This window comes from Protopterus annectens, chromosome 3.part0, assembly GCF_019279795.1.
Source record: "Protopterus annectens isolate FY-2018-M chromosome 3.part0, PAN1.0, whole genome shotgun sequence".
NCBI classification, from domain to species: Eukaryota; Metazoa; Chordata; order Ceratodontiformes; family Protopteridae; genus Protopterus; species Protopterus annectens.
In genome coordinates, this window is record NC_056731.1 from 1,607,470,316 (window position 1) to 1,607,486,156 (window position 15,841).

At 36.5% G+C, this 15,841-nt stretch overlaps 1 protein-coding gene across 2 annotated transcripts; it reads left to right on the forward strand.

Annotated features, from left to right (window-relative positions):
- The first annotated feature begins 3,649 nt into the window (after positions 1–3,649).
- On the forward strand, positions 3,650–15,434 carry OSR2 (odd-skipped related transciption factor 2). Of its 2 annotated transcripts, none has more exons than XM_044065643.1 (4): positions 3,650–3,951; positions 9,436–10,156; positions 11,975–12,074; positions 14,758–15,434. In XM_044065643.1, exons 2-4 carry the CDS (start codon positions 9,501–9,503, stop codon positions 14,830–14,832), a joined length of 831 nt encoding a protein of 276 aa, XP_043921578.1. In that variant the 5' UTR covers positions 3,650–3,951; positions 9,436–9,500; the 3' UTR covers positions 14,833–15,434. The 2 variants fall into 2 exon arrangements, with proteins under 2 accessions (XP_043921578.1, XP_043921577.1); XM_044065642.1 differs by having other exon boundaries at positions 14,676–15,431.
- Positions 15,435–15,841: the final 407 nt, after the last annotated feature.

Sequence of the window (15,841 nt, forward strand, 5' to 3'; positions counted from 1 at the left end):
AAAAAAATAAAAAAAAGCAAATATAATTCTTAAACTTCTTCTTCAAGAACATCTTGTTAAAAGGTACAGATTTTTATTTTTGACATGAATTTTTATTAGGGGGTGGGGTTAGTCTGGTTTTGGAACATTAGCAGAGCCATGGGGTTTTAAAATGGATGGAATTTTTTTTGAATTTGCTTTGGGGAAGTTTCACTGAGGAAGGGAGGTGAGGAGGTGGCCAATTTTTTTGGAGGGGAATTACTAAGTCACCCCTGAAGAGACCAGATTGACCATACAGACCCAAGCCTATTTTTGAAAGACCAGACTATTTAGGTTTGGTGTAGGGGGTGATTAGGTTACTCAGTGCAGGAGGGGGTCAGTGGTTTGAAGGAATGGTGTTATGCAACTATTAGTTGGAGTAGCTTTGGTTGAGTTGGGTTAGTATATAGATTTGGTAGCTCTATCCAACCAATGAATATTAGGTATCTAACAAATTGGAAGCCGGTGGCAAATCTAGCAATATTATGGGCAATAGATTAAGTTGTTTAGGTCAGATTTGTGAAGGTTTAGGTCAGATTTGTGGGTGACTGGGGGAGGAGCAGAGAGGCATACAAGAGGGAGGAAAGTTATTCCTGATAGGGACTAGCCACTTTTGCCCATGTTTTTTAACCAAGTTTAATTCTTGTAGGTTAAATTAAGTTTATTGGTTTGGTTTACATGTAGTTGTAGTCTAAGTCAAGTAGGAATATGGTTGTAAGTTTTAGTTAAAAGTGTGTAGTAATGAATTTGGTTTTAGTGATTAGGGATAGGTGGGATGTTTTGGGCGGGAAGGAAAAAGGGTGAGATGGAAGGATTGGATTGAAGAATGATCAGATGACAACCTCAGATGGTTTTGACTGTGGTGAAACAGTCTTGGTGATTTTAGATAGATTTTACATAATTAATTAACGGGGTACAAATTCGATGACTGGATAGATTTATATGTGAATTTAGAGGTGTCAAGAGATGTCTTATAGAAATGGAAAAGAGAGGATTAAATTTGAATGATTTTGAATGAGAATTTATAGAAGTTGTAGGGAGCTTATTTATTTTGGGGGAAGCTTAGGGTGTCACAGAGGTAGGCATAGAAACCAATCCAATCCTTTTGTTTACCAGAGAGAGTTTTAGAGTGTTACTTAGAGGTTGGCTCGGAAGTTGAAAAGGCACTCTGTGAGCAGGCTGAGGCAAGTGAGCTCTTTTTGGGGGGAGGAGGCCCTTTACAAACTAACAAGGCAATGCCACACCTGACCCTCATTGCACATCTTATTTCTTCGAGAGGCCCGTTCTGATACATTTTTTTTGAAATAACGGAATTTGTGAAGGGATAGCTAAGCTTTCATGTGAATATTGCCCAGCTCCACTTGTTTCACATAGAAAATATTGTGTTTCACCCCTCAGCTTTGCAGCAAAGAACAGCTAACCGACTACCCGTCCTTAAAAAAATATTGTACTTGTGCCTGAATTTACATATCTGGTGTTCGAGTTCCTCCTTTGAGGCAGTTTAAATAGTTAAACATGTTTCTACTTTACGATTTAAGCTGTTTGGCTGGGATTACAGTGAAAATCTTTTCCCTTCTTGAAAGCTCATGTTATTCATGCTACAGTTAGCAGCATACCTGTCAACCTCTTAGTGCAAGAAATTTGGACAAAGTCTGACAAAATGGGGGGACAGAAGCCCCAAAATAGGGGCATATTTTAAAGATTACTCTTATAAAATCAGAAAGTTGATAGAGTAACAGGGTTTGTGTTAACATATATTTTCTGAAGGATTTTAACTCTGAAACTCAAATGTATGTCATTATTTGGTGACTTCAGTCATCAGATCATCTCAGTGATTTGTCAGAAAACCACAAAATTTATGAGGAACAAACGAAAAATACCAGCAAAAATCTGGACCTTCTGCGAAAATCTGGACAATTGAGAGTTATGGTTAGTAGATTATTCAAGGATAACTTCACTTTGACACTGACGTCTTCTCACACACTCAGAACAGCCTGCTGGATCACTCAACACGTTACTGGGTCTTTTGTGTCTAATTGTAGAAATAGTTCCTTATTAAATTAATATTAATCACAAGCATTGTGTTTAAAAATACACTATGTTCACAGACCTACTCTGCAGAACTGTATTACTTTGGGAGAAACTAGTTTTACTCTTTTTGCATCGTTTTGATAAATTATGGCACATTTTTCGTACTGTACACAAACATGAGATTAAACGCATGAAACGTTAAAGCAACCTGATGTTATTATAGAATCATTTATTCTTCGGTTTGCAGAGTTTGGAGTGCCATCCAGGGATATAGCAACCAGACTTGTAGGTGAAAATAAAACACCCCAAGTTTATTCCTCAAAAATCTGAAACAGTTGTAATAATAATAATAATAATAATAATAATAATAATAATAATAATTGAACATATTTCCTGTCAGGAGAAAAACAATCGAAACCATCAGATGCCGTATCATATATAACCTATTTAGCTAGACCGAATGATTATTTTTGAGGTTATTATAAATGTAATAGTTTTGTGTATATTTGACAATTGTAATTAGTAAATTGCTGATAAGTATCTAGTGGTCATGACTTGTGCAACTCTAATATCTTCTTTTTTCTTGCTGTCTTCTTTTGTAGTTCTTGCCAATTGCATATTTCAGATAGTGTATCACACAATGCAAGGATATTCTCTTTTAGACTCACCTCACAACAATTGCTTCTTATATCACAATATGGTACATTTAAAAATAACATTATATATTAAACAAAGAAAATACCGCATTATACCATAACTATGTAAAGGGAATTGTGGAATTGAAATTTTTCGAAATAAATGATTTTTGATAAACCATACATATAAAGTTTGAGAGCAAATGTAGATCGTTTAATTGAACTATTTTGAGAAATGCTGTCTAGGAGCAGGGATTTCGGTATATTTTAATAATTTCAGTAATAAACTGTGCGCTACATTTTTAGGTCTGGTCAATGTAAACTATTAACAGTACACAAAGTATTGGCGTGAAGCCCATAAAATGTCAAGTCATTTCAAATTTTTAGATACGATAATCCAGTTAGCTTGCTGCCGCTTTTTGAATTAATTAACAGTATGCATAGGAAACCTACCTTTATTTTGGTTTATGTACAAACTATAACAATCACAAACGTATCACCGAAAAAATCCGGACCATTATACCTAACAACAGGTGCAGTTCACGAAAAGTCAGCAATCGAAACACACCGTGTTTAATTGTTATTCCTATGAAATTGTCTTTATAATCCTTGAAGAATGAGCTTTTTAAAAGGTGTGATTGACTGTAATGCCCACTGCACTCTGTGTACACTTGCATGTCTACAAGAATACTGGCAAAGTATTTTACTGCCTTAACTCCATGGCTGAACTTATATATTATTTCTTTTCCTTCTGCCTGAAAAGCTGGGATGAGTAAGTTGGAGAAGCCTTTGCGGCATGGAGATACTTCCCCTTTAAGACGCAGTTGCTATCCAAACAGCAGTAAACAGGGCGAAGGAGCTGGGAGAGAGCCTGAAGGCGGGGTCTGGGTGGGACCCCAGAAGGGCTGTCCGAAAGACTGAAATGTGATGGACCAGAGGGGGCAGAACACAGACTTGCAGCAAACTTCGGAGGATAGACAACTGCAAAAGTCCTCCACAACTTTCTATACGTGGTCAAACGTGGAACTCCAGTAGCTTCTTGCCCTAATACATACGGCAGCAAGTCGTGGCTGTCTTGAATCCTTTCTGAAGATATAAAATAACATGCCCTCATTTACTTCAAGATAACATAAGGCCTCGCAGAGAAGCTCATCTAAACGTTTTATAAGTACGGTAGATGCTTGCATTGTGGATCTAATGAAAACGAAAAGTGTGCGTCTCCTGCTAAAAGTTACTGGGAAGTGTTAAAAGTCCCCAAGCTGAGGAGGTAAGCCTTAGTTGTGCAGTTCAAGTGTGTGTGTGTGTGTGTGTGTGTGTGTGTGTGTGTGTGCGCGCGCGTGTGCGTGTGTATATATACACTGTTTTATCACAGCAAGGCAAGCCCTTACCACAAGAGTGAAGTCACTGTCTGTGTTGCTTATCTACAAGTTTTGTGCAAACGTTATATGTTTATATATACTCCGCCCCTCAGAACAAAAAAGTATTTTTTATTTAAAAAAGGATCCGAAATACAAGACATGCTTGGCTGGAGAATACATGCATAGAATACTGCACTAATAAATGTCAGATGAATATCTTGGAGTTTTGGAGTTCCTTCACACAATCTGGAACCCCCCCCCCCCTTCACCACCGTATTTTCTTGAAATCAGCGTGTAATTAGTTATACGATAAACAGTTGTAACTGTACAATAAACACACACTGCTGAAAGTAGCCTGTAACCTTACAAGTTTCATAGATAACCTTTGCTAACCAAGAATGGGAATAGACAAACTTCGCAGTCTGCTTTCAGAAGACCTGAATTTAAAAAGCATTAAATTTTAAAATGTAAAACTTACTTTTCCCAATTAAAAACAGAAGATAAGGATGCATTTGATATGCAACAAATTAGAGCAACATACAACTAGCAACATTTAAGGCTGTAGTCATGCTGTAGCCTTATTCTTTATGGAATGTCAGGGGAGAAGGAGATGATGTTCACTGCCAAATGTAGGGCATGGATGACATTTCAGGCTAAACAGAGGAAGGACCTTGTATTCTTTCATTTCATTCTTTCTGCCTAGCTTTTTATTTTAATGTTATATGAGCACGCTTACAGATTTACAAGACTGTTATGAATCATGTTTATAATGCCTATCTAAGAAACGACAGTTATGTCAAAAACGTTTAAAACAAGGGCACATCGAGTCAAATCCCATCCATACCGCACTATTTTACTAGAAAAAAATATTGTAATTAGTCAGCCTCATGTCAACACTGTTCCCACTCCCGAAAAAAATTACTTCAGGTAACTTATTTGTTAAGATGACGATAGAGTATAAATCTAGCAATTATGAGGACAGCGTGAGTAACTGTTCAACCTCATCTGCATGAATAGGTTTGTTAGTTTTCTGTTGAAAGAAGGAAACTGAAGGATCGCAGGGTGCAATTATTTGCTCAGAAAGACTGATCAGAAAAAAATATATAGCAATTATGTTAGATGAACATTAATCTGGTACTTTGCATTTTGAAAAAATATACAATGTGCATAGGAAACTGGCCTTGCCCCCGATCTAACCTTATAGAAATTATAATATGTTTAAGAAATATATTTAAGTCTGTAAAAACTGTCACTTATGACTGTGGACAGGGCCTGGCAATTGCAAACCTAGTTAGGACTTAAGTAATTTTCTTTCTTGCCTTCTGTTATGATTTTTGAATGCCAGATACATGATTCTTAAATTCTCTTTGGTCCCAGAAAGAAGAAATAAGATGGACCAAGTTAGAAGCGTAAGCACAAGGACGTCTGTTCCTAATTTATATAAGCTCTTTGATAGTAGGGGTTTACACGTACACTAGTTCCAAAAGGAAGACATGGGAAGTTCTGAAGTTTTCATTTGCACCAATGTCACCATCCATTTAAGTTGTGAGTAAGAATGTGGTCCATGTGTTAGTCTATGGCGTGCATCATGTATGTATGTATGTATGTCAGTGCGTGCGTGTGTCTTTTATTTTTTGTTCAAATTAAGAAAATTTGATTTCGGTTCTTATGATAAGAGAAAATTAGGGCAGAATGATTTGTTTTACTGAACTGCGGACCAGATCAGAATAGTGTCATGCCTATCAGGGTTATGATATCCAAAATGAGAAAAGTGTTAAATCAGAAAGTTTATTTGTGGAACCTACAGCCTACTGACTGGGCTCCCACAACATGCTTGATCTAGCACTTTCAAATCACATAATGGTAAACAATTGACATGTTTTAACAGTTTAGCATTTTGAAAACTAATAACAAAATGTCTTGCTCAGGACAAGATGAAAATGCCAGTTTATGTATGCGACAGTTAGAGCAGATGTTAAGATTTTTTTGTGACTTCACGCAGTCTGTCTCTTTGTTTATTCATCGCTTTATCCCATGAAAATATTTGTCTTTATACCAGCTGATTTTGGAGTTCAGTGTTCAATTTTCTGAATAGCAAACAGAGAGCCTGCTGTAGGCCTTTTAAAGATTTGCTAAATATAACAGGTATGGCAGAATGAAATGTCTTAACAGTTTTTAAAGCCGTTCATAAGAAGTTATTAGACTTGTCTGGAAAATCATTAATGAACCTAAATTGTCAGTTGCCCCCAAGCACTGCCTAGTTAAGTGACTTACTCAAGGTCACACAGTAGGCAAATAAGGGGTGGGGGATTAAACCCTAAACCACAAGACCTACAGCTGATAGCCTTAACCCTTAGCACCAACTGCCATTTGTAATATAAGCTTGTGTGTTTCTGTGTGGGTGGAGGTTGGAGACTAACAGATTAGAAATTGTAGATTTGCACTTAGACACACACACACAAACACACACACACACAGACACACACACACACACACCTGCTGTGTGTAAGTGTGGGGTGCTATGCATTGAAACAGATTTTGTACGTCTACTGACAGTCTGATACAGTAGTTTGACGCTCTACAATGCACAATTCCTGTTGGATGCATTTTCAACTGGTTTATTTCCATTAGGCAACTATGAGTTTAAATGAGAGAATTTTTAGTTGAGCAACGTTACCCCTCAAAATGTAAGTTCTGCTTGCAGCATTAAGCAAACATGTATGGTACACGACCAGGATAACATAGATAAGATGTGTGACTTGTAAATAAGGTCCGTGGATGTTCTGGATGTCTTTATAAGCACTTGAGAAAGTTTGATATTTGCCTCTCTTTGGGCATTCGGTGACACAACTTTCATTAGCTTACTGAACTTCAGCTGACTCGGCCCTTAAACTGTCTTGTTTGTTAATCGGTGAAATCAGTCCTTTGAATATAAAAGAATGGGCTGAATACTGCAAAAGACAAATAAATAATGCTTACATAAGGATCTAATTGAATTTATCATTGCTACAACTGGTCTGTTTAATACATCTCATGCGATGAGTTCCATCATTAAACCCCTCTGGGGGTCTACAGTCTAAAAAGGGTAAATGTGTAGCCTACAAAGTTGCACTTTTCGGAATAAACAATATTTCGGAATAAAGAATATCACGGATAGGAGCAAATCAAACTTTACATTGCTTCTAAGTTTCACAATGATGTGATTTGGGTAAGTTCATGACGACGCAAGATTGAAATAAGTTACATATTCTGAATAAACAACATTGGAGCGATAATACAAAATGATATTTACCTTATGTCTACACCGACACGTTTCTGGTAAGTTTATGAGCAATAGAAAAATGCTCCTAAACTGCATGTATAGACCTGGCTAGGTGTATCCACTGGTACGCTGTACCCTCGGCAAAGAACATTTTTATCTTCTTTCAGAAACATTATAGTTTATACAGGCAGACAAGTGTGTTTTAAATGTCTGGAACACAGATATGTGCACAGCTTGCGTAATAAATGGAGTATTAACAATCCCTTTTATATTTGTCGGGTCAACAACTAAAATGGGCCCATGTATGAGGTAGGTGTATATAGTGCATTATCAGAAGTGGCATACATTTTTTTCTCTCTCAAAACTATATGAAAATGCCTGTACATTTTTAAAATGCAATGTTGGGCTGTGGTGCAAGGCTAGGAGTTTGCCAGTACAAACATATCAAATCCTGTAGTTGATAGTAGTCTGTCATTCGACACCCATGTAGCTAAAGTAGTTAGGAAGACCTTCTACATGCACCCTTTCATGAAGGATTCTCTCTCTCATCAGATCAAGGGGATAGTCTCCCTTTACCCTGCCTACATTAGTGACTTCTGTTTGAATGGGTTATATGGCACAGTCTCGAAAGTGTCACTTAAATATGTTACGCAAGGGTATTTTTTGATATTTGTACCTCTAAAGTGGCAGCTGGAATATTTTGCACCCAAGGATATTCTTGCATGATTTAGCATGGATGCGTCTCTTGCACATTCAAAGGCAGACAACAAATGGGCCCTGGGCACACAGCATGATGTTACCGTTGTATCTAACAACATTGAGATCGCTACAGTTCCCTCACGTTGTGGTACATCTTCGTTTCTTTACAACCCCAGCAAGGCAAATATGTTTAGAAAAAGGACAAGGTTTGAAAAAAGGCTAACTGGGAACAGCTGTAGACAGCTCTGACACCAAAACAAGTTGAGTCAGTCACAGAAACCACTAGCCTCTTTATTAGCCTAGTCTCTGCGTTTGATATATTTATTAGTGATTTGTTGTCACGAAAAGAAACGAAGTCACTATCAAATATATTAAGTAGAAGTTCAAAGCATAATCTCCAGCCTGTTAACACAGCGGGATTTTAATTTGCAAAGACACGAGAAACTTGTTAATTCAATCATCTAGAGGAAATCGTGGTGTAAATGTATTCACTTCGGTGAGTGTAGTGATAAATTTATCCTGGGTTGACTATGGACAAACAATAACACGGAAAACAAAATTAATAATCACAGACAGTCTTACTATTTCATTACCCCAGGGCTGAGCGCATTTATTACCTCCAGAGCCCTAGAAACCACAACGCTGACAGTTAACCTAGAACTTCTTTGGACTTTCCACACAATTCACTGTGCACTGCAATCTGTGAAAACAGAAATTCAGCCTGCAGGCAAACATCAAACAACAAAACTGTGCAAGCAATGGAGCTTATTAAACGAAAAGTGACAGAAAAAACACACTGCTGTTTAATCTATAGTGGGCAAAGTTAAAGGGCTAAGGAATCTGTATTCTACAGGTTTTGCAATGCAACTTGTTTAGATTTAGACGTCGGGTTTGGATTTAGTGTTTGCTTTTTAAAAACGAAAATAAGTGACTGATTTACGGTAGGAAGGATAATATGCCTTTCTTTATACATTCTGATGTTACTATGCTAAGTTAAGTGTATGAAAAAATGTTTTAATGGTGACATGCAACATTAATAACTTATTTCCTCATACCAAATGGGATTCTCCCATTCCAGTTTCCTTTTTTTAACCAGAGCAGATTAATTTTTTGTTGAAGCACTTGGACCCCCCCCCCCCCAACTCATACTACCTCAACAGTGGAAAATGTGTGGAGGGTGGTGTCAGTAAGTAAAATCTGGTGATCACAGGCATACTCTAAACATAAGGCCTTGTAGGAATCACCAGCTACTACTTACTATTCACTTGCATATGTTGGTTGCATTAGGGAAAGGCTGTTTACTTACTTGTACTGTGTTCTTTGGGTTCAAGCCTACCACAAGCTTATTATCACAATGAACCGATTATACTTACTGCATGTCTTTTCATTATCAGGTGTATACATGGTTAAATCTGTTTTTATTTTGTTGTAGGGTCTAATTTCTGGAACTACAAAGTAGAAGGGGAGCAAAGGATTCTTCTGTATCATTTTGCCAAGATGGGAAGCAAAGCTCTACCAGCGCCTATACCACTCCACCCTCCACTCCAGCTGACCAACTACTCCGTCCTTCGAGCTGTCAACACCTTCCCAGCTGCAGCGATGGACCAGCTGCAAGGCCTGTATGGACTGAGTGCAGTACAGACCATGCAAATGAACCACTGGACACTAGGTTTTCCCAATATGCACGGAATCACAAGGTCTACCATAACAGAAATGGCAGCTCAGGGGCTGGTTGACGCCAGGTTCACCTTCCCAGCACTACCTTTTGCTGCACACCTCTTCCATCCTAAACAAGGCACCCTCGCTCATGTCATTCCAACTCTGCAAAAAGACAGACCGAGGTTTGACTTTGCTAACCTTGCTATTGCCGCTACCCAGGAAGACCCACCAAAACACGCTGAACTTGCTAAGCTAAGGTCTGGACTTGGAAGCCCACTTTCAGAAATCAGCAAACTGTCCCCAGACAGAAAACCATCAAGGGGGAGGCTACCTTCCAAAACTAAAAAAGAATTCATTTGCAAATTCTGTGGCAGACATTTTACAAAGTCATATAATTTGCTTATTCACGAAAGAACACATACCGATGAAAGGCCTTACACTTGTGACATCTGCCATAAAGCATTCAGACGGCAAGACCACCTTAGGGACCACAGGTGAGCAAGTTAAGGTATTGTTGCTGTTTTATCTCTTACTTGAGAAGCATGGGGTCATTCACCACCAGAACAGCATAGACTCCCACCTGGTCTCCATATGACACATACATGGTCCTTGATGCTCTAAGAAGATGAGGACATTATTAAGAAATTCGCAGAAACAGAACCGTTTTCTTCCAGTCACAATAACTATTGCATGGGCTTCGTGAATGAATGTGAGCCCATCTTGTTCACATTTTTATTAATCTCCGATAACTGTATAACAGAACAAAAAGAAGCATGTGTGATTTCAGAATTCTGTAGGAGGTATTGTCCAAGTATTATAAAATTAAAAGGAGCATGCATGATTTCAGAATTATGTAGGAGGCCTTGTCAACACTATAATAACATTAAAAGAAGCATGTGTGATTTCAGAATTCTGTAGGAGGTATTGTCCAAGTATAATAAAATTAAAAGGAGCATGCATGATTTCAGAATTATGTAGGAGGCCTCGTCAACACTATAATAACATTAAAAGAAGCATGTGTGATTTCAGAATTCTGTAGGAGGTATTGTCCAAGTATAATAAAATTAAAAGGATCATGCATGATTTCAGAATTATGTAGGAGGCCTCGTCAACACTATAATAACATTAAAAGAAGCATGTGTGATTTCAGAATTATGTAAGCATTGTCAACTGCAGTAAAATCTGACTGCAGAAAGCTCCTTAACTAATACAATTGCTAATATGGAGCATCTTTGATACGATTTCCTGTATCTTCTTAAAATGTATATGCTGTATGTATGTAAACTAACATATTACCTGGCAGAAGTGTAATGTGGCAAAAAAAAAGTATTGACCAAAGGTTAATTACACTGGAAATGAGAGCCTTACAAGCACAGCAAACATCTGAAGGGTTTGTTTGATAATGTTTGAAGAACTTGTCAGTATGTGGATAAGGATCTCAATGATGCAATGCAGAAGATAACACACACACACACACACACACACACACACACACACACACACACACACACACACACACACACACACACACACACACAGTCATCAAAGGTCTTCTAAAGTCCAAGACTGTCATTTATTAACTGACTGGCAACTATTTTTGAATTGACATTTCTTCTTTCCTCCCACTCTGCTGACTTAATACCTGTTTTATGAATTCTACTCAGCATTGGAAATGTAAATACATTATGTAAGCAGCATGATTTCCTGCACAGGAATGTGTTGCAGTGCTACACCTAAAACATACAGTTGAGTTATTATGTGATATCATTTGTCACCAGAGATGTAGTGCATGTTTCATGATGTGCAAATGTTCCTGAATATAAACATTAAGAAGCTACTAGAATATTTAACTGCATTACTTGGGGGGGGGGGGAGGGTCTGTGTACATGAATACTATCTGAGCTATTTCTCTTTTGCTTCTGGATCAATAGTTCAGAATAATTTTAAAAGTATATATTCTCAGCTTACAGATACCAAATGCTGTGGTCACTAACTGAGCACAGAAATAATTGTTTCAGTTACTTTGAGTACATTCAAATTTATCATGTTTGAAACATTATATACACCATTATTGCAACTGGCCATTTATTTAGCGTGCATTTCAAATACTGGCTACTGCCTTATTTCTCAAGGTGTCCTTTAGTAAAGCAGCTGATATAGAGGTCTGTAGCCAGAACACAAGTTGTTTGAAATGACCAAATTTCTGTAATAAAGTAACAAGTAAATACTTGAAAATATAAACAGCTAAGTTGGCGATGTGTTTTAGAATATTTATGGGTGTGACCTGAACCAGTTCTTTATATTGATTTCAGATACATTCATTCCAAAGAAAAGCCATTCAAATGCCAAGAGTGTGGGAAAGGATTCTGTCAGTCGAGGACATTAGCAGTGCATAAAACATTACATATGCAGGTAAGCATCTGTAAATATTCATATTATTGCAGAAGTAAGGACATATGCAGCTCAGAATTTGAATGGAAAAAATAACATATTCTCTTTCTCTCTGTTGTGATATAAATAACCAGGACATCACATGAAGCTTGTTGGATGTTTAAGTGGAAGAAAGAAGCTATTAAGTGCAGTTTGTTTTTGAGAATTGTTGCATTGCTTGGGAGATTCTATTTTAGAATGTGTTGACTGTTTAGAAGAATTACAACAAATAAACTGCATTACTGATATTGCCCATATTTTGTCTACTTGGTCACTTTAGGTGGTGAAATAGGTTATAGGATTTAATTTTCTGTAGGATGTTATGTTTGTCAAATGTTAAACCTAAATGTGCTAAAAACACTGCTCTGCTAAGTTACTTACTTGTTCAGAACATGCAGCTGAATCACTTAGGTTCACACATTGTACTGGTGTCTGTTTAAGGGCTCAGTTCTTTGAATTTGTGGTCCAGATCCCAAAAGGACACTGCATTTGAGGAAGCCTGACATTTTTTCATACTCATGTATCTGTTTGCCATTTATTTGCTGTTCATAATAAGATTATAATGCTGACACTTACGATAAAAGAACAGTCTTTTGTTTGTCCAGGTGAAAAACAAGAGCATGAGGGTTAATAGTATTGCTTGTTATTTAGTACCCTCTCCCTGTGCTTATGGAACATACTTAGCAGCTAATGAGGAGTCCATTATTAATCAGTGGCATTTATTATGTGCCTTCATCTTTTTTATTTTACATTAAAGTAGAGAAATTACATAATTCACCTACAAAATTTTTGAGACGTCACTGAAATTAGGATAGGTCAAGAAGAAACTGCAGTAAGGAGGTATAAGCATTTGCAAATCTATGTTCCACCCCAGATAATATGTAAAAGGGGCAAAACTGTTAATTTAATAAAAATAACTTAAAGTTTTTGCTATTTTTGATAAAATAGTCGCTAGTATCCTAATGTTGTTTCCAAAATGATTTCATACGGTAACTTTCACACTAGTTGAATTACATTTTCATACGTATATATCTATGTTTTGGAAGAGTTAATGTTTAGTAGCTTTTATGAGTTTTGCGATACTATACATAGCCACATATTTGAAAATAATAGAAAAAAAGACTTAGTGAAAGAAAGAGAATGGAGCCTTTTTATATAAATATACTAATGTTATGACACTATACATTTATCACAAATATGTGTCTGCTTTGTTGATTATTTTGACATTTTTATTCAAATACTCTCTAAAGGTGTCACAGTTGTCTCATTAAAATAGCGGTATTGAATGATCAAATATCTGAACTGCTACAGCTAGAAGCTTTTTTCTTCACTGATGGTTTAGACTTCCTGCAATTACAAATCAGGGTAGCTAAAATACTGTTGCTCTGCAAATGGGCTTGACCTAGCCTGGTATATACATTTATATTCCTCCATTCCTTGTTAACCGGACAGCCACATTTCTGCCAGTTTATATTTTCTGGTGTTGTGTAGGTAGAAATAATAGAAGAACAGTTTCAACACAGATACTTATTTTGTTTGCAAAGAAAATGTACTTTTCCTTGCAAAAAATATTTTAATGCAACCAGTAAAATAGTGATGATGGTTTTAAAGTGAAAATTAAAAACAAACAACAGTCTGAACATTGAATATGATACCATAATATATGTTGGGAATTTCATTGCATTGAAACATTAATAAAAAGTACCCTTGCACCTTTAACAGATATTAATATTACTTCACTTTTTCTTCGAATGCGTGCACATCCTTTATTTCCATTTTTTATTCCTGCCTCTGACAGTAACAGTTAATTCATATTTTGACAAGTTTGTGTTTGAAGACAGAGGTAAATACAGCACATTATTTTTAAATTAATAAAAATATGCTAAACCACATTTCATAGGCAGTACTGCCCAGGGAAATGCAAATAAGTAAATATAAGCCATTTATATTTCTGTGGTAGTGCCATTTAATGGGTCAGTGTTGTAATTTATGAGGCTAACATTTGACAGGTAGCACCCTTAGATTATCTGAGGAAAAAAAAATATATATATAAGCTAATAGAAGTACTACTAATAATACTCGTATGTAATTTTGCTGGTATAAAATAATATACTGAATTTGTGGTGATGGTGGTAGTGAGACTGGTATACATTTAAACGGCAGCAGTTCAGGCCATTTTGTACTAGTAGCAATCCGCAGATTCACTTGACTCTACAAATTGCTTTGACACAGTTTTTAAAAAGATACTTAGAAAATGTCCCTGCTTACAACGAATCAAATATTTGTGTCATGGTTTGATTATATTTTATTTTTTTTTTATTTTAATATAAAACATTCCCTAGGTGTTACAAATAACGACTAGTTAGGAAAGGTTTTCTACATGTTAGGGAGACAGTGGCAAGCATAAACTATATCTGCATATTACCTAAATGAAGAGGGAGGTAGCTTTTGTAGCTTGTGTATTACTTTCAGTAATGCTTGAGTCTTTGTGAGGTTTATGCCATATACTATTCTTAGAGAGAATTAACAGAAGGCTAGTTGATGGGGGAGGATTAATCCTTTGCTTGCTTCGAATCTGAACAGGAATCTCCACACAAATGTCCTACATGTGGAAGAACATTTAATCAAAGAAGTAACCTGAAAACTCACCTTCTTACCCATACAGACATCAAGCCGTACAACTGTGAGCAGTGTGGCAAAGTGTTCCGGCGAAATTGTGACCTGCGACGACACAGTTTGACCCATACCCCTCGGCAAGACTACTAGACCAGACATCTTGATCTCTACCATCTGATTTTGTATGGACTAGTTCTGTTAAAGGACTGACATTTCTAAAGCTAAATCAAATTACATATATGCTATTGGAAAATCTGTATATATTATAGCTCATTTTAGAGCTCTGTAAATACTGTTTTATACTGACATTTTAAATTCATATTATAGATTTTTTTCCAACCCATATGCTAAAAAGTATCTTTTGGAAATAAAAACTACTCATTGCTTAGAAGTGTTTGCACTTTATGTGAATGTCTGTTAACTGTTTAGATACCTGTACACTACAAATATTAAAGCAAAAATAATGCAAAAAACAGTGGCAACAAACAGGAGACAGATATTTTAAAATTTACTGTTGATCTTTCACCATGTTAGGGCTTCTTTGGCCTACAAGTCTGAGTATTAAAAATTTGCACACATCTATGATAAATATGAACTTATAAAAATTCAGTCATATGGCAGAATTAATTATGCAGTCATTTTCAGATGTGATTGTTTACAGATAGATGGGTTTAGCTAGAATAAAATATAGTTTTTTTTAATTTAGTTTATGTTAATTTATTTGTTAAGGTAAAACTGGTCTTTCTTGGACTCTTTTTAGTTGTGACTCTGGTCACAAGGGTAATATATATATATATATATATATATATATATATATATATATATATACACACACACACACGCACACACATACACACACACACACACACACACACACACACACACACACACACACACACACACACACACACACACACACAGTATGTATTTGGGAGGTAAGTGGAAAGTGGTATATCCAGTATCCAGAAAAATCCATGCAGGCATATGGATAATATAAAAGCTGTGCATAGATAGTGACCAGATGTCAGGACTAAATCTTGGTGCTGTGAAGCAGAACCTCACCTTTGAGCTCACTTATATAATAGCTTGTTGTTTACCATCTGCAACCAGCCAATGCTTAAGAAATGCATTTA

Coding starts and splice junctions, on each gene's coding strand:
- OSR2 (XM_044065642.1), top strand. CDS start 9,501: ATGGGAAGCAAAGCTCTACCAGCGCCTATACCACTCCACCCTCCACTC. Junction 10,157..11,974: donor GACCACCTTAGGGACCACAG/GTGAGCAAGTTA, acceptor TATTGATTTCAG/ATACATTCATTCCAAAGAAA. Junction 12,075..14,675: donor ATAAAACATTACATATGCAG/GTAAGCATCTGT, acceptor GAATCTGAACAG/GAATCTCCACACAAATGTCC.